General features: G+C 33.4%; 1 protein-coding gene across 2 annotated transcripts in view; it reads right to left on the reverse strand.

Moving 5' to 3' along the window:
* Lrch (Leucine-rich-repeats and calponin homology domain protein) overlaps positions 1-19,773 on the reverse strand; it is a 757,344-nt gene that overhangs the window by 528,724 nt on the left and 208,847 nt on the right. For both annotated transcript variants that reach the window (XM_089598107.1, XM_089598106.1), the window contains exon 5: positions 5,455-5,670. In XM_089598107.1, coding sequence (XP_089454233.1) covers positions 5,455-5,670 — 216 coding nt within the window. The remainder of the gene's footprint in view (positions 1-5,454; positions 5,671-19,773) is intronic.

Genomic DNA, 19,773 nt, shown 5'->3' on the forward strand with positions numbered 1-19,773 from the left:
CACTGATGGTATCCTTTTTATGTGGCATAATTATTCTGTTAAGATCATACTTGTAAAAATCCTTTATTTTTTAAGTAGTGGCTTCAGGTAAAGTTTTTTCTGACAATGCGACTGGATTAGCTTACACTCCAGGTAATTGTCGAAGCTGCTTAGCGTTACAAGCTTTTTTAAGTGATGTCTCGATTTCAGTTGCAACTTGACAGATGCTCCAATATTCAGGAGCCACTGTTAATAAACATATATGTAACAGATCATTTTCTAGCATAAAACTGAATTTTTCTTCAAGTCCCGTTAGAATATTTTTAAGATCTGCTGGTCAATTTGTAGCTGTGCGTTGGGTAAAAGGCAATTTACTGTCAGATTCTTGGGACTTAATATTGTGACGAGGATTTTTCGGCCGAAAGACAGCCGTCCCGTATCCCCTCACAAAATTCTCACTTACGTCACTTACCGTATCCCTACTCACTGGATACCTCTCCTCCAGGAGGTCGGCCACAGGTGTCCGGCTCGGGAACGCTGGACACTCCCTAAAGGAAATTAAAAAGGGGAAAACTGAGGACACGAATTATTGACACTAACACTGATATATCTTTCACAGCGCGCGCGCGCTATTTATTCCTCCTCAATGCTCTCACACTATGCCCGCTCTCTCTCTCTCTCTCTCTCTCTCTCTTCTTCTATATCGAATTATGGTGCACTGCTCCCGTCGTGGATGTCTTGGTACGGACGCCTCCCGATTGTCCTCCGCTGGCCTTCACCTTGACCTTGGTACGGACGCCTCCCGATCGTCCTCCGCTGGCCTTCACCTTGACCTAGCTGACGGTGGCCCGTACTCCGACCTCTCACCCATACGCATACACACACACACTCTCAAGCACGCCTCGCCTCTTATACCCGATACTCACACGACCTCAGCCCTTGAGCCTCTACCCGCTCCTTTACCCGCGCCACTAACACAGGTTATTCTCCTACACTCACTCACTCTCGAATCGCCCTGATTCTCTGCCCAGTCTACCATCCGGTGCCCTAATACTATAACTTTACCTCCTGATTATCCTCGCTGTTGACTCAGCTGGTATCTCCCGGTCGACGGCTCCTCTGCTCTTCGCGGGTATTGTTCTCACCTCTCTCTGTCTCTTACTCGGCCAAATCGCGGTGGAATTCCCTCGATAACGGTGCCTCGATCGGCTCCCTCAGCTCCTCCGTGCAATCTACTTCCTGGACCTGTCACTTTCCTATCTCTTGAAAACCCTTGCTCTCCGCTATCCTCTCTCTATGCTCATCCGTGCCGTACCGACTCGTTATGGCGGTGCACTTCGACAGATGCGCGCGCCCCTCCCGTCTATGCGAAAAATCTCCAACACGCCTAAAAACCGGTAAATTTTTGGAGGTTTCCAAAACTAGGGAATTGACGCGGCCGCTCGGTGCTCACACCTCTCTTTCGTGTCGCGAGCCCTCGCCTCTCTCTCCTTCTCTACCTTGCACATATGCTCACCCAATCATACCACACACACTTTCAATCCCTTCTCTGATCTTCGGTCCTTCTCTCTCCTCTGGCTCGTAGTCCGCGGCACCGAGAACACACATTAAGAATGTGTTGTAAAACGATACATATGTAAAATATATACTGTATCATAGGACTCGGTAGCCGCCAATGACTCGCCCAAAAATATAGGTATATAGTGACGTGATAGCTTCAGCTACCACGTCACAATATTCAGCTTGTGGTGACGTAATAATGATTTAATCTGAGTTTGAAAAATCTTTTTTGCGATTAACCAATAACAGATAATCCTAATGAATCAATAAAATGATTTTTTATATTTTTAGTTGATTTGCGCAGAATTTTTCCTACGTGACCTGCTCGTTTAAATGGATTTGCACATCAGTGTTGTGGTACTTTTTCCTGAAGAGGACATTATTTTACTACACAAAAATTAATCAATTCTATTATTTACACGAGTCTATTTTCTCCATCTAAAACAGAGTTTATAATATACTTTTTTCTAAATACAACTTCGGCAAAGATACTATTACAAAATTTCAAGTTTTTATGATGCAATAACATGTGCTTACCTCCTAAAAAGCTGACTTCTTAGGTTGTTTTTCATAAATTAATCTGTAAAACAGGGTAATTTTATTTGTGAAGCAGATAAATTTGTAATAAAATTTGGAATACTGTAAATACATTATCAGACACTATTATAGTTTCAATGTTTTTGAATAAGTGTACTTTATTAACATTGTATACACTGATCAGAATAAACTGTATAATATTTAACATATTGCTTGTTTAGTTGGACTTTTAAGAGTTATGATGCCCACTTAATTTTATTAAATTTATTGGAGAAACTACATGACAATACAATGCATCTATTAGAAGTACGTCAGCTCAAACATGTGGTCGTAGAAGTTGAAACAAAAATTATCTATAAGCATGTATCAGTTTCAGTACGTGATCGTAAAAGTTCTAAAAAAAATGTGCGCGCCTGCAGCGTAATAGTTGCAACAACTGGACAGTTCTTCTGTATGTGAAAAAGTAACTTTTTATGAATTCTATTCTTACTATCTATGCTCAATAAGCAAACAAAAACTTTTAACCTAGAATATCTTGAGTCTTAAGAAAATTTGCCTAGCTAATATTCATCTTGACAAAAATGTTTTAGGTCTACTTTTACAATTAAAAAAAAATCGCGCAAATTATTATACGTCATATCAATTCTTCTAAAAATATTGTACAAAACCGATTTTACTTCTCTAAAATTAACCTATTTATCTTACGTAGACACATTAGAAACGCAGGAACTCATAAAATTATAGAGATTCAGAACGAAAAATTGTCGTATATGAAAGGAAAAATAAAAAAAGTAAAAAAAACAATCATTACGTTGCATAACACATCAGTAGTCTCACAGTACAATAATATAAATTTTTTTTAAATAAAAAACGAAAACCTGTGTTTTTTGGTTGGGTTAGGTGATACTTTCATCTAAAGATCAGTAAAACGTTCAAATAAATTTACTCTATACTACTAAGAATCTCTCAGTGACAATCAACTACATAAAAGTGATTTTTAAAATAGTTTCAAGGTTACGGGCGGACTGGTGTACACAAAGATACAGAGCAGGACAAATTAGCATTAAACGACAAATAATAATGAGTAAAAAGTTGTATAATATGATATTGAAAAATTTTCAGCTACTATAAATTAAAACAAATCAATTTCTCTGCAATTTTTCAAGGATATGGACATTCTTTTAAGTACATAGAGAAAATTAAGCTTATATTTGTATCTAGAAAGATAGCAGATGTTAAAAAAATGGCTTTTTCTAAATCTTACTCCAACAAGAGCACTGTAATAAGCATGAAAACGATTAGTCATGGTGACTTATATACATACGTTGTTGCCACCAGTCTGTTCCGCCATTTTGAATTGTTCAAAAAGCTCATACAGTAAAACAAAATACACTGGTTTACCTTTAATTTAAGCCTATACACCTGTATAACGTAAAAATAAAATTTTTCGAGGGCACCAGTGTTCGGGTTGACCCACTTTGTCCTAATAAATAAATATATACTAGTGGGGTTCCACTCCCTGCGTCACTCTGCATGTCAACCCTCCATTTTCAGTATTTAAAATTGATTAGAAAAACAAAAAAGTATGATTTTTTTTTTTTTTTAATCTTTTAACGAAAATTAACCTCATCAAAAATTTTACGAAAAATAATAAAAGAAATAAGACCATTTACTAAAAAAAACTATGGCAATAGGCAAATATGTACTAATGTTGATTTTATTTTTATATGTACATATGGTGAACATATATGTACAATAAATAGAAGAATGCAAATGCCATAGGTTTTAGTATTTTTCTTCAAACGGCCTTTTTAAAGGTTGTGCCCAAGACTGATTAGCGATGACTTTTGCAGTGATTATTGTTACATCATTACAAGTATTTCGAATCATTATACGTATGTTTATATTATGTCGCATACTTATTTGTATTAAATGATTTATATACTGATCTATGAATAATCACAAAAAAGGGGACAAAAAAACTCTTCAATATATTAGCATGACAGCAGAGCGTGGTTACATGTGAGAAAAGTGTCAATTTAATACTAAAAAATTAAGGAAAAATTTTTGTTCATGTGTACCGTTACTTTATGAGTATTTTAATAGCAGTGTTAATAATTAAAAATTTGTAAGAAAAACATTACCCACGTTCGTACCATTCACTAACGTGTTTAGCTGTTAAAATGAAAATATTGTGATAGAAATTTATTGATGAACACAATTTTACTTAGTAGTACATTTTTACAGTACAGTTATTGTCTTTAGATGTATTTACAGATTATGAGGCAATACAATCACTCAAGTCTGTATTCTGGCACTGGCAAATTGTCTAACAAGTATCAACAAACAGGCGTTTCTATGCTATCGACCTCAATTGCGTTCGGGTTTGATTTTTATTTAGCAGGATGCAAAATACGTTTATGAGCAGACAAAATTGCTTTTCTTTTTAGACTAAACATTCATACTGTAATTATTCGCAGTTATTCACATGGATAAGATGTTAAATTTATTACACTCATGTTAATCGTTTTCTTGATACTAGGAGAATTTGCTTCTTAAAAATATAAAACTTTATATCACATATTTACCATTGTAAGATAAAAAAAGAAAATAATACCTACATCATAAAAACCACAACTTCTTAACTTGTAATAAAATTGGAAATGTAGGCTGTAGTGGAAAAAGTTGGTATCTTTCTTTACGCAAAAATGTATTAAAATTAGCGAAACAATCAAAACAAAGTAGTTTTAAGAAAGTCAGAACACGCAAGACACCTATTTCTAGTGTACATATATTTTTCATTACCAAGCTTAGCACATAATTCTACTACACTACAACTCTGAGAAAGTAGGTCACTTATTATTTTAATAAATTCGCCTTAAGTGCTTGAAAAGAACATAAGTATTTTAGTAGTAAAATCAACTAGGAGTAAAAGGTGATTATAAGAAATAAAAGAAAAAGGCTTGACACATAGTCACTCTTCGGTAAAATATGCACGCACATTTCGTAGATTTTAGTTTTGGATCTACAAAACTTTCTAAAAATATTTACGAATTTCTTTTTTTACAAGTTGAATTTTCTTTAATATTTAATTGATTGGTTCTTGGGAAACTACTGCATTTTTTTATTTTATTATTGTGTTATTTAACACGTTAGTTCTAAAAACTTGATATTATTCTTAAGTTGATTTTTTTAGTAAAAGTTCTATATTTTACAATTCCTCATAGAAAGGAACCTTTCGTAAAATTATTACCAATAATTGATTTTAATTATTTTAACCTAATAACATATTTAAACATCAAGTAATTATGAAAGAATAGTATATATATGCTATTAAACACAAAAAAATGAAAAACAAAACATACTTAAAAGACTCACTATTTTTTTGACTTCATAAAACCAGTGTTTATTAAGCGCTTCATTATTATTATGTCCACTAATAATATTGTGCCAAGGCTGTGAATACAAATCTGAAGTGGCATAACTCCTTGCCTCAGAAGATCCTCGGTATGCTCGACCACCAACAGTTCGATCATGTTTTGCTGCTTGCCTTTCTAAATACTTAAAAATGTGTATTCGTCCACGAATACAAAGCTAGAATAAATTAATCAAATTTATAAACTGAACTTTTATAAAGAATTATGATAAACATAAATTAACAGTAATAGTGCGATACCCTAAAAATTTGTAGCATTTCATTACATTCTCAACCCCTTAAATGGAAATAAAAATTCCAAGTATTTGTGTTCATTTGTGTTCAATTACTTTGAATCTTAAAAAATATTAAAGTTTAAAAGAAAAGATAAAAGCATGAGGCAAAGTACAACCCACTCTACACAATAAATATTTATTGCAGATCAGCAAAATTAAATTGAATTGACTAAATAAAAATCTTTATTGTTTTTGAAACAAAACGCTGCAGCTGTTCTGTTACACTATATCTTTCTCAGACATCAGGGTTTTGACACTTAACTACATAATGCTCTAAAATGCTCCGTAATCTGCACACCACTATATTATCAAATCAACACATGTTTAACACACATTCTTTAATGCAATCACTAATTATAATTAACACTTACAAACTTTTATGAGCTCAACAATAATGAGCCATTAAAATTTAACGGATAGTTAGCCCAATAATTGAAAATGTTTAGATTATTAATTAAAGCTGTTTATAGTTTTGCGTTATACTAGATGCTGGACGTAAAATGTTTAAGTCTGTATGTAAAAAACTGTTACACTCTAGCCAGTATTAAGTGTAATGTTACTAAAAAGTTTCCGAAACGAAGGTTTTTTAGATTTGTCCATACGTATGTAGAATCTTTCAGTCTATACAAAATATTCATTACAATCTGCAATTTAAACTGAATATATCTAATATTTAAATTCATCTATTTTATTAATTTAAATTAAGAAGTACGAATGTTAAAGCTATGTTTCATATGTCACGCCAGAGCGGGTGGATCTTACACAAAAAAATTGACGTTACCGTAAAGAAAAACCGTAAGATTACACACTCTGCATGTATTATTAAGTGCCACCGAGGAAGGACGACAAAGCTTATAGGGCGTGTCCGAGCTAAGCAAAATACGTGGCGTGCACTGCGTCAACCTTTTTCGCATCAAAAACGTTTTTTTTAACTTGTTTACAACAGATGGAAAATAACTAAAAAAAAGGTAAAGACATAAGTCGATAGATTTTGACCTGCTCTTTCAGATAGTGCACTTAGTTTTTACAAAAAAAGCTTTTTTCTTTGATTAAATCGATTTTAAAGTTTTGGCTATTTTTTCTTAAAGTAAGTATTTTTTTTCTTATTTTTTCTCTTTTTTGAACATGCATTAGTCAAAAGCTTAATTCATTATCTACAGACATAAAAATTTCTTAAGATGGATCTATAAAACTTTACAAATGACATGCACTTGAAGATAGCGGAGTGTAATGATTACATTATACAAAAAAGAATTTTTTTTTAATGAAAATTTACTGTGTAAAAGAAAAAAAAATCAAAATCTTTCAATTTGCGTATTTTTATTTATTTTTTTAGCTACTTGTCTTGAATTATGAACGACTTCTAAAACAGTATCTCACCCAGCACTGACCCAGATACGTGTGCACTAGCGCCAGACTACACCCCGCTATCTTCAAGTGCATATTATTTGAAAAGCTTTATAGGTCCCCACTTAAAAAGTTACATGTCTGTCGTTGAAGTGTTACGCTTTCCACTAATAAAAAAAAAAAAAAAAAACAAATTACGTACTTTGAAAAAAACAGCCTAAACTTGGAAATCAATTGAAGCAAGGAAAAACATTTTTAACGTGAAAACTGACTGCACTATCTAAAAGAGCAGGCCAAAATCCCACAAAATCTACACAATTCGTCCCCCCCCCCATCGCCCTCATCTAACACCTACCACCACCTTTTTTACAACCCCTCTCGCACCCCGTGAGACGCCCATTTAAATGAAGAAAATTTGCTTTATTTCTCTGAAATAATAATTAAATTAAATTTTGGATAGTCCCCTTTACTCCTCCACAGACTTCATCAAAACGACTCTTTATCTGCCACCCTGACATATTAAATTTTGGTTAAGCAAGACAACGCTCTTTCTTGTTCGTAAAATAGAAAGGAAATTTTTTTTTTCTTTTTATGTAAAGTTAACTGAATAAAACTTGTGTGTATTTTCATGTGTTTTTTACACCAATCATGAGACGAATAAATAGGTGCGTTGACCTTTTTTTTTATCATTATGTAGATCATTACATAAAATAATTTAAACATACTCATATGAAATATATATATATATATATATATATATATATATATACATGAATGTGTAATACTACATTACATACAATGGTAAACTAACAACAGTAGAGATCATTGCTAACCACTTTTTATGGAGAACCATTTAACTGAGCTATACGATAAATTGAGGTAAATTTTTAATCGACAAAAAAAAAAATCATACAATAAATAATGTCATTCTAACCTAACATAGTAGATACACATAATGAAACACTAAAATTTTAAAGAAATTATAAGCAAAATCTCAATGCTATAACAGCATTATTAAAGCAACTTACACGGGTAATAGTGTATCAGATGATAAATTTAATGTAAATTTTGCTGCAGAAATAATGAATATTATCCGTGAAAACTTACATTCTCATAATACAGATACATAATTTAGAATAATTAAAATGATAGGAGAAAACTCACGGATAGCAAATGGTTAGTGTGATAGTATACAATGTTCTAAATTATAATTATAAAAGTGATACCTAAAGAGAAAAAATTAAAAAAATACTTTGATTTCCGCAATAACTCTGATAAGTGGGAATATATTTTTACTGTCGTTTGTTTCGGATAGAACATCATTTCCTATAGTTTTAACATTTGTTATATCTGTTAACAAACAACCTTAATGCCAATATTTTAATAATGTAGGTGTATACATGATTAAAACTTAATTTTTCTATAGTCAACTCTAAGTAGCATTATCAGGATACAGAAAAAAGATACAGTACCTCTTTTACTGCTTTAAAAGTTGGTGCCAATAAACAGATAGTTTAAAACTATTTGGTTTAACCGTCTCTTTTTGTTTTCAAGTTGGTTACATTGTAGAAGTAAATGCATAGAGTTAATTGATAGCCGACTTAAACTCTGTTTTGTTGAGCTGTTGTTGATAATAGTGTAGCAGGGAAGAGCTGAAGTAGACTGAGCTCAACCATACAGCTCACTTTTTTAGTGATAGAACCGAATAACATGTCAGACATTTAAAGTGCTGAGTACATACAATAAAATCATCATAATACTAATTTTTTAATATGAGATTTGTTCCTAAATATCATTCATACATAGAATTCTTCATAAAAATAGAGTAAATTAAAGGTACTTTTGCAATTAAATTATTATGAATAAATAAATGATAAGCCATAAGAGTTTATCCGGGCGATTCTACCGCAACTGACTTACAATTAGACGATGTCCCCAGCTCTTATGCGTGTATTAATAACAATGGACTTATAAACAATTGGCAGCAACGTTAGTCAATTTATATTAGAAACGTTACCGATGACTCAATTTTTTGAATTGTCCATGGATAAAAGTTTTTGTCTTTTCATCCACCTTTATACCTTGACTCGTATAATTTTTGAAGGTAAGGGATATGCATTTTCTCAAAGTATATATTGGTACAGAAAATCAAATGTGTTGAAAAAAATCCACTCTGTATTTACGAACTATACGATCTTTAAAAAGCTGGAAATATCCCTTCTGTTCATATCTTTTCCATCCACCTCAGTGATAAAAGTATCGCTTTTTCACTTTACGGCAACAGATTATCACAAAACTTCTTGATTCAACTGCACAAACTGTGGGTGAGCTCCTTACCCATGGCGGGCGAACCAGCCATATTTAACTGGCAAGCAGACCACTTTTGTAGTGGAGGACAATCATACTATGGGTTTGGTAAGCGGTGCACCTAATATTTTTCCATGCAAAGATAGGATAGCCTGCACATTTTTAATGCCACTGTTGATCAATGTCGAGTAGTTTCTTAGAAAATGTTTCAAATATTTTTTAAAGGACATGGTGGTTATTTTTTAGTACTATCTTTTGTTTTGTATTTATTGGCGTTTCCATTATTAAAAATATTTTATTTTTTTTGGTAATAAACTATATTTTTAATGATAAGTGCATTTTTAAATAACAATTGTAAAAAATATTAACGCAATCGTAACTTACTTCTATAAATAGTACATTGTAGCTCGTAGTAGAAAAAAAATATTTAGTTGACCTTGAAAAGTGAATTATGAGATCATAATTGGGATCTTGCATTAAAAATTCTATTTGGTTCGTCTTGTAAATTATCAAAAATTCTTGGACACGTATTTTTTCTTCTTTCATATAAAAAACACTGACAAAGATATAGCACGTCGAAGTTCACTAGTGGGAGCTTATGACGTCATAAGGATGTACAATTTTTATGTCGTTATGACGTATTTTACCCTCACTCCTGAACTTTGACGTGTTCCATCTCTGTCAATTCATGTTTATAAGAAAAAAAAAAAAATACGTGTCCAATATTATTTTACAATGTACAAGACAAACCAAATAAAATTTTTCATGCAAAATCCTAATTCGGTTTACAAAATAAATCAAAATATATCAAATTTACTAAAAACAATTTTTTTAACAAAAAAGCTTAAACTGCAAGTAATAAAAGTAGTAGCGCTTTCTCTTGAGACACACCAAAGTTATCTACTGCTAGCCATAACGTGTCTGCACTTATGCAAACATTTACTGTTATTAAAAATCGTACTTTAATTCTTTAAACTTATTTTAATATTTTACATAATTGTAGAAGTATTATACATACATTTGGAGCGGTGATTGCTAATACCATTTGGATAAAAAATTTTTATTCAAAAAGTGCATTGACCTTTATTCGGTACACAAGATTTTTTGTACCTCGAGAAATTCTGTGTGCTCACAGATTTTCCGCAACTCAAACAAATTGGTCTCTGATCAGGAGCATCTTTGGGTGGATGCGATCTTTTTATATAATTTCTCAGAAAATTTTTTGACTGGTAGGGTTTATTGCAGTACAAACAAACAATAGAAATTAGGTTTTTCTCGTGACAGAATATATGGTATTTGAGATTTTGTTTTGAATTAAAATTTGCCGGGAAATTTTTATGTTTACAAATATACAAGTTTAAAGAATGAGACTTAACAATTTCATATGATTTAGTATTCCATCAGATTGCTTTTAAGGCGTTTTCAGGACATGAACAAGGAAAACAGTGGTTTGCTGAATTATTCCACTTTTTACTGCCACCATTTATAGCTGCTGCAAAAACTATTCCAAAATTTATTACTTGATGAGCTATAAGACTTCCAATATTAATCATGTCCCTAGGTCGTTGTGCTACAACCTGACTTCTAATTTCATATATTCAAAGAAACGATGGGGTAATAATAATGTTTTTATGGTTGATCGGCGTAAAACATCCCAATAACCAACCGTCAAAACTACTCCATTTGACTTCAAGTTTTGTATAATTTTTGATACCAGAGTAATAAACTCACTGGTATCATCTGAGTAAACTAACAACCATCCTTTCCAAGCACCAGAATCACCCCAAAGTACCAAATTATCACCATCCAAATAACCATCTTCAAAATGAATTTCAATAAAAGAATTATCTCCACCCAAGTAAAAGGTTGAAATATTAATTCCTGGACATGGGGCAAGACCTTCATTAATGTTTGGTGAAATGTGATACAGAATATCATACAAGCCAGAAGTAAAGCCTTGCAAATCAATATTCATCCCATACAGTGGAGTTTTTTCTTTCTTTGCAACTTTTTTGACTGCTGATTCATACAAACGCACTGCAGTTTGGTGATCATCAAGATTAGCGTTTTCTTTCCGTCCCTTAAAATAAATATAGTTTTTAATAAATTTTTTTTTTAAATATACTTTTAAGTAATCAATATACTTATTATTTATTTTTCTTATTTTTTAAAAAATATGTTATGTAATTAAAAATGTTAAACTTTCACAAATACATAGGTTAATTAACGAATAAAAGCATATTTTTAATGTTAAAATGTATAAATCACATGAAAAAGGTCTTATATTGAAAAAAACAATTTTTTTGTGTATTGTTAGTGATCAAAAAAACTCATAATTTTATGGATCCAGCAGGATCTGCTCTCCGAAGATTTTTGAATTAGTAACAATTGTGAGGATTACATGCTCTTCACAAAAAAGAGATGTTGAAGGCTGTAATAAAATCGTCCTAATATGCCGTCTCCAGTGAATTTTTTTCTATTTTTATCATAAATAAATGGTCCATTTTGAGGTATTATTCGCAAGGTTGTATAGTGAAATGCATCTTTATTTCCTTGAAATGTATTTGCAACTTGAACAGTAGTAGAGTTATCATTGAATGGATTAATCACATTCGTGAACTAAAATTGATACAAAAAAAATATTCAGTGAATAATATATTACACAAGTATAAATTTTCATTTCCGAGAATATCCCAAAGCTAGTGACTTGTATTCGCAGTTGCGATATATAAGCTCAATGTCCGCACAACGATGGTCGAAAGCTGAAAAGCGACACTGCACGGAAAGGACAATTTGACCGTTTTCTCGTAAATTTGACCACCAAAACCCCTCTTAATATTACTTTTTACGATTAAAACAGAAAGAGTGTTACTTTTTAAATAAATACTAATTTTTACATTACGCGCATACGATGTGCGGACATCGTCTGAGTCAGTTACGGTGGAATAACTCATATATATATATATATATATATATATATATATATATATATATATATATATATATATATATATATAAAGACGTATGTGCAAGGTTACTTCTAGAGTTATAGGCATGCCTGCAGCGATTAAAGGTGTTACTTTTACAGGTGATCTCAGAAACGTGTACTTTTGCCAAAGGTATGATAAAAAAACGCTGTACCAACGAGTTTAGAGAGGGCTAAGACTCACGACACACAGATTGTACAGAGTATCCTTGAAAACCATTGAAATAGTGTATGGTTAAAAGGCCATAAAACAATTTATGAATTTGCTTATATGTTTAACAAAAATTTACCAAACAAACTGAGTATTGTGCATCACGGGCACTAGACTCCCTTGTGAATTTTGTCGCTCATTTAAAAAATGTGTAGTGATTCTCATCTGGCCTTTTTGTATGAGTTTCAGCAAAATCTAAGGACTCTTCTCGATTAAAGTCCATTCTAATAAAATGAGAAAAATTTTAAATAATGATATATGATGATATCATAAATCATCAAATATGTTTAGTAAATTTCTGTGATTATTTTGTTCTTAAATTTTTTTTCGTTGATTGTTATTTATAGGCAGATGGATTTGTTAAATAAATCAATTAATGTTACAAAACTAATTATATTTATTTGAGCGGAGAGCGGCGCGGCGCCACGCGGTCCTCGGTGTGCGCTCAGACAGCCGAATGTTCACTCTTGGGTATCGTTTTAATCGAATTTTTCAGTGAGAGCACACTGTGCAAAAAAGGCGTTTTCAATGTAAAGAAATCATTCTATAGAGCCTATAAAAAAATTTTAATATTGCCTTATTCGATATATAGCATGTTTTGTATTGTTTCCAGTGAAAATCAAGTTATTTCGGAAAACTAACCACATCATCGTAAAGCTGCCTGAAGAATACATAAAAAATGTTGTTGGAAATTTTTTTTAGGACAGTCTGGGATATTTCGCGTAAACGCCTCATATACGTATGGGTTACCTCGATTCAGATTTTTTAAATGAAATTGGGTATATAGTGCGTGAATTAATAAATTTACAAGTACGTGTGATCAACGAGAAACTTGTGTATTTTTTAGCAACAGGACCAAGACAGCAAAGCTCACAAGAGAGCCATTTTTGATGGCTTTTTTCTTTCACTTAAGCCACCGTCACATTTTGCTTACCTTTTTGTGTACGCGACGTAGGGTGAATAAAGAAATTTTTTTTCAAATTTAAAATCGTCAAGTAAGATGCATTACCTCAACTTCAACGTTCATGCTTCTTTTTGAGGATAAAGAATGCTGTAGTAGCAAGACCCACGAACCACCATCAATGACGGTGTCTATGGTCGTTAGTCAGCATGTCATCCAAAGTTGGGAGCCTAAAGACAATGGACGCATCTGTCAACATTTTTTATGGCCTAAGGAAAGTGAGGAGACGACTGAGCAACTGAGCAGAATTAGTTTTAATAATTATTTGTTGAGCTGACTCGACAAAACTAACTAACAACTGACTACAACGGACTTTTCTATGTGTATGGACTTAAATTGTTGGGGAGAGCGAAGTATGGTGTGCACACTTGACTAGGGTCAACTCAGAACTACCGCACACCTGACTGGCGCTGTTCATGCCTCTCCTCAATCACAGGTACACATACACTTGCGCATGCCTACGGCCTATCAATACGATCGTGCCCTTCAACACTCCCTCCCAACTTGACATAGCTAGTAAACTATAGAAGTACAAAAAATGACGTAATTTTAGTTTACATATTTTAATTATTTCAATTTTCAATTTTCTATGGCGCTGAAAACAAGGTTCACACAGGCCAGGGATCACAGTTGTCCAGCGAGCACCTTACTTCTTGTTTGAAACAAAATGTGTCATATTAATCATTTATTTTGGTTACAGACTTCATTAAAAATATGATTTCTGAATTTTTCGTGGAGCTCAATAGGCAAGGGTTTTGTAAAAATGTCTGCCATCTGTTCTTTTGTATTCACCCATTTTACCCTTACCCGACCGTAGGTTACACATTCCTTGACATAATTCTCATGTATTTCTGTCATATGTCTTAATTTTACACTCCCACTTATTTTTAAATTCAATTCGGCTGCCTTGTTGTCACATCACAGGTCAGCTGGCCAATAAGTTTTATTTTGGATGATTTTAAGGAAATAATCCACTGCCATCAACTCTCTACAAGCTTTACTTATGCCACAAATTCAGCCTGACAAGTAGACAATGCCACATGTCTTCTTGTGAGTTCGCCAGGCAACGGAATCTTCAAAGAGCCTGACGATGTATTCGCTCGTCGTTAGAGAGCCCTTGCAATCACCAAAGCTGGCATGAGAATGCTTTTAAGTTATTTTGCTTTCCTAAGAGCTTTGAACCAAAAGATTTAGTGCCTGCCAAGTACCGGAAAACTCTTTTGACCATGTTCCAATCTTCATCAGTTGGATTTATGTGATGTCGACTGAGTAAATTTATAGCAAAGCTGATGTCTGGACGTACAGTATTAGCCACATATAATAAACAGCCCACAGCCTCTCAGTAAGGAATATTTTCTGTCGATTTTATCTCTTTTAAATCATTCTGCCTTTCAGATTGTTCTCTTTGTTTTCTTTGTTGATTCAACACGTGCCCGGCGACCATGGGAGTTCTCACGGGTTTTGAATTTTCGAATCCAAATTTAGACAGAATTTTCTCTAAATAATCAGTCTAAGTCAAAGTTAAAACCTGCCTCTCCCTTTCTCTTCTGACTTCAATACCCAGAAAGGATTCTACTTCACCGAGATCTGTCATCTCAAATTCGCTTTGCCGACCTTCTTTAACAGACTTTAAGCGATTTGGATCATTACTTGCAATGATCATATCATCAACACATAGAACTAAAATAAAAATTTTATCGGTCTCGTGCCAAGTAAACAGGCATGGTTCTAAAATGTGTGACTTCAGACCTATCTTAATTACTGCTTCCGAAAATCTTTTATGCCATTTTTTAGGACTGACCTGTAGCCCATACAAGGCCTTTTCCAGCTTACAGATTTTATTCTGACATTCTTGGTCTCTGTTGTTTTAACCTTCTGGTATCTCCATATATATTTCATCATCAAGAGTACCATTTAAGAAGGCTGTTTTTACATCTAGTTGACAGGTATCCAAGTTTAATTTATTGACCAGAGCTAGACTAATGTTATTTGTGATAACACTTTCCGTTGAATCTTGTCAGATTTTTCGGCCCCGCAACTTAAACGCCATCAAGGGTCTCGAATACAATTTTTTTTGGTTCTCTTAAGTACGTAGAAATGTTGTTTACGTCAATAAAATTTGAATCCCATATCGTAGAAAAATTAAAAAATTAACTTTTTGATTCCAGGCGTCGTCAAAACTGTAAATTTACAAGCGTGACACAAGCCCATAACGCTAACTTAGTCCATTTTTTGTATCCATTACTTAAGGCCGGAATACTCTTGTATGATCTAAATTTTGTGGTGCATTTAAGGAGGTTCAAGAAAAAAGTTCGAAAAGGAGAAACGTACCAAAAAAAAGTATGTTATATTTGAGCTCATCAAGAGTGCACATGAATTTTTTCAGAATTTTTATCAGAGAAATTTTCAAGAAAAAATTATTAAAAGTGATCATTTAGAATTCACCCCCCCCTTTTTTTATACTGGTCCTATGTGGTTGAGACTGGTACCTCTGAGGTAAAATTTGATGCGCTTTCTCGTGGTGCTACTTAAATTGTTGCACACTGCGAGAAAAATGTAGTACAGTCTACGTAAATGTTCAGTTGATTCTACTACATAACTGTAGTAAGAGGATCAGAATTACGTTGGCTAACCCTGTGTAGTAGTTTCTACTATATACGTAGTGTAAGGAATTTAGCGTTCAGTTGAAGACTATTTAATAGTAAAGAGTAGGAATATTATTACATAAAATTGAAGATACAAATTCGCTCTTTCGTTTGGACCAAAATGTGAATAACATTTCTTTGTACTTTTATATGAAAGAAAGCGAAAATATGTTGAAAAAATTCATAACCTTAAAAAAGCCCGTCTTTTGTGTCAAACATTGATCACGCATTTAATTTCGCATTCAATTCCACATGAAATCAGGCAAATTTTAAAAAGGAAGCTATTGAGCTGTGTTCGAAGAAAATTGATGCAGTTTTTATTTAACAATGAACTGAAGAATTTTTTCGTGTGGTTATAGACAAAACTCAGAAAGTAACGTCTCCTCGGCTTGTATACATATATATGTTTGTGTTTTCCGCATGCACGGCATTACGTGCTTCTTACTACAGCGTTTAGTTGAATCTACTACACACCGTTCGTCAACCGCCTCAAAAATAGTGTAGTAGCTGTTATCAAATAATGATAGCTACTATGACTCCTTTTTTATATCACTGTAGGTTAAACCTTTTTAAAGATAAAATTTTTATTTTTAGAAAAAAAAATTTTACTTATTATTTTAACTGAATTCGCTTCCTCTGATCAGATATTTGTGTATAAACACGTTCTGATGCAAATTATACCCCTAGGGCATGTATTAAAATTGAATTACATTTCCCCATATTTTGAATTATTCCCCTGCAGGTTTAATCTGCGTTCTCGAGCATCTAATTCTAATTTCAAGCATACGGAGCTTAGTTTCTTATGTTTTGTTTGAAGGTTACTGTTCTGCTATCCAGTTTGTTGACAACTTTTGTCTTTATTTTTCCAATGATAATCAATTGCAACAATGTGCACCCGAGAGTGGGGATAAATATTAAATTTAATTATTTTATGCAAATATAAAGCGTAAAAAGTAAAAAGTTGTTTGGTTCGAAGCGTGAATTATTTTATATGATTTTTTTCTCTGTATCCTGGTCATCAGCAAAAGTAACAGAATGCTTTGTGCAAGTAGTGCTAGCTCGCCTTCTATTTCCAAACCGAACGGGAGATACGAGCATGTACATCACTTTTTCCTCGTCCTGGTCCGGTACAGTAAAGCAGCCGCCAACCACAGCTTATCCTGACCAAAGATTCAGAACTCAGGACACCCTATCTTAGGCCTGACCCGGAGCAGTAGTGCAGCTGCCAACTTTCCTTCATCCTACACCGAAGAAGCCGCAGTCACGATTAATTTGATTATTTAGTTTGATCTAAATAGTTTACTATTTTATTTGTGAAACGTTTATTTGTTATCGTGATTTCAGATGCAGAGATTTATTCATGCCGTTGCGGCGTCGTTCATTCTCCCTAGTCCCGATAAAAACGCTGTCAGTAATAAACACGATTAAGGAATAAAACTGGCTCTACAGAGCGTGTTATTTTTATAAACAAGTAAGTTGAACACTAACTCAATTCTTTCACTTAAAAAATTAATAAACGGGCATTCCGCAACGCTACTACTTTGATTTGCTGTTATTACGTTCTCCTGTTGAAACGACCACTGATAAAAAGATCTGATATTGAAACGAAAAATACAGGGATATCTCCTGGAGGTTAAGCCGTGTGTACACGTATTAATAAAACTGTTACCACTGCTGCGTTTCATTTTCCGGGCACAAAGATAATCTAAGAAAGATCTACTTGTAAAACAATCTGCCTATTAATTGGTTCAACGGTGGTTCAACAGTGAAAAGATCATTTAGCAGAACAATTTATCTGTAAAACAATCTGCCTATCGAAAGATCTCCCATCAAAACGATTTGTTTGCTAAAAGATTTACTAGTAAAACGACCTGCTCGTGAAATGATTCACGTGTGGAACTATCTGCCTGTAAAATGATCCTATCTTGAAACGATTAATCTGTGAAACAATCTGACAATCAACTGATTCGCCAGTAAAACGATCTGCTCATGAAACGATCCACCGGTGAATCGATATGCTTGTGAAACGATACGCCAGTATAACGATCTACTTGTGAAACGATCTGCCAGTGAAACGGTGCACCTATGTAACGATCCCCTCAGAAAACGATCTGCCAGTGAAACGATCCACCTGTGAAACAATCTGCACGTGAACTCATTCGCATGTGTAACTATTCGCTGACAAAAATATCTGCTTTTGATACGATCTGGCTGTAAATCAATCTGCTGGTGTAACAATCTGCTCATAAAACGAATTACCTGTGAAACCATCTGCCTCTGAATTACTCAATCTTTGAAGCGACACGCCAGTGGAACTATCCGTCAGTGAAACGATCCACCTATTGGGCTGTTTACGGGACGAGGGTATAAGCTCTTTTGCCACCTCCAGCAAAGAATGTATGGACTCGAATAGTAAAAAAATGAGATTAAATATCACATTTCTGATGTAAACTAATATTTCTACTTTATTGAATTTATGATATTTGCTGCAGCCTGATAAGAAGAAAAAAAAACCATTTTCCACTTATTTGCATCTCCAAGGGAGGTCAAAATGGTATCTCGAGCAGTAAGGACGTTCGGTAGAGATAGCGGGGGGAAACATTTGCGGGGCAAGGGGAAACCAGCGATGAGTGAAAATTTGATAACGCCATACAGGTCTTCAATGTGTGAGTGTTTATGTACACACATCAGTTGTCTGCACTGCCTGCTCGTCTGCTACGTCGGTTACGACAGACAGTGTTATACGTGTATGTTCAATGTTTTTGTGATAAAGCAGTAAGTATTTGACTTTGATTCGTTATAAAAATGTAATGAAAATGAATAAATAAGTAATTAAAAAGACTTGTGACCATTGTATTTATATTCGTTGATTTCATTCGTAAAAATGCCCAAAGCCAAACAGTATAACCTCCAAACTACGACAAATGAGAATGGAACAGAAATAATCATAAATTTGAAATTTTATAAGAAAAATAAATAACGTGTTATAAAAATACATTGTTATTTTCTTATGGTGAGGGGTGCTTTTAACAAGCCGGAGTTATATAAGCTTGTATTTTTAAAAAAATGCGTAAATATCTACGATAATATTGAAATATTTACTGATTGACATCCCACAGCCTTTTGAATTTTCTGCCATTTGCAACATTGCCATTGCGTTTCTATCAAACTTTTATTTATTTTTTTATACATTAAGGAATCAGATGATCGTTGTGAAACTTACTATACATTGAACTCATAACATTATCTGTGACATATAAAAAAATTGGCGAAATTCACTCAGCCAATTTGCTTAAAACTAAGTTTTAATCAGTTTTTCTATAAGCGACCGTGTTAAAATGACGGAGCTTTGAAATTTAATAATACGAAAAAAAAATAGACGAACCTCTTAAAATTTTGACAGGTTTATTGTAACAACAATAAGAACGTCTGGTCAAAATTTCAGAAAAATTCACTCGGAGATTCTATCTCTACTGAACGTCCTTAATTCGAAACTGCTCTCGAGCACAGAAACAGCCATGTAGAGATG

This window comes from Copidosoma floridanum, unplaced genomic scaffold (genome assembly GCF_036245765.1).
Source record: "Copidosoma floridanum isolate Cflo_tuat_1 unplaced genomic scaffold, Cflo_Japanese_pri ptg000005l, whole genome shotgun sequence".
Taxonomy (NCBI): domain Eukaryota; kingdom Metazoa; phylum Arthropoda; class Insecta; order Hymenoptera; family Encyrtidae; genus Copidosoma; species Copidosoma floridanum.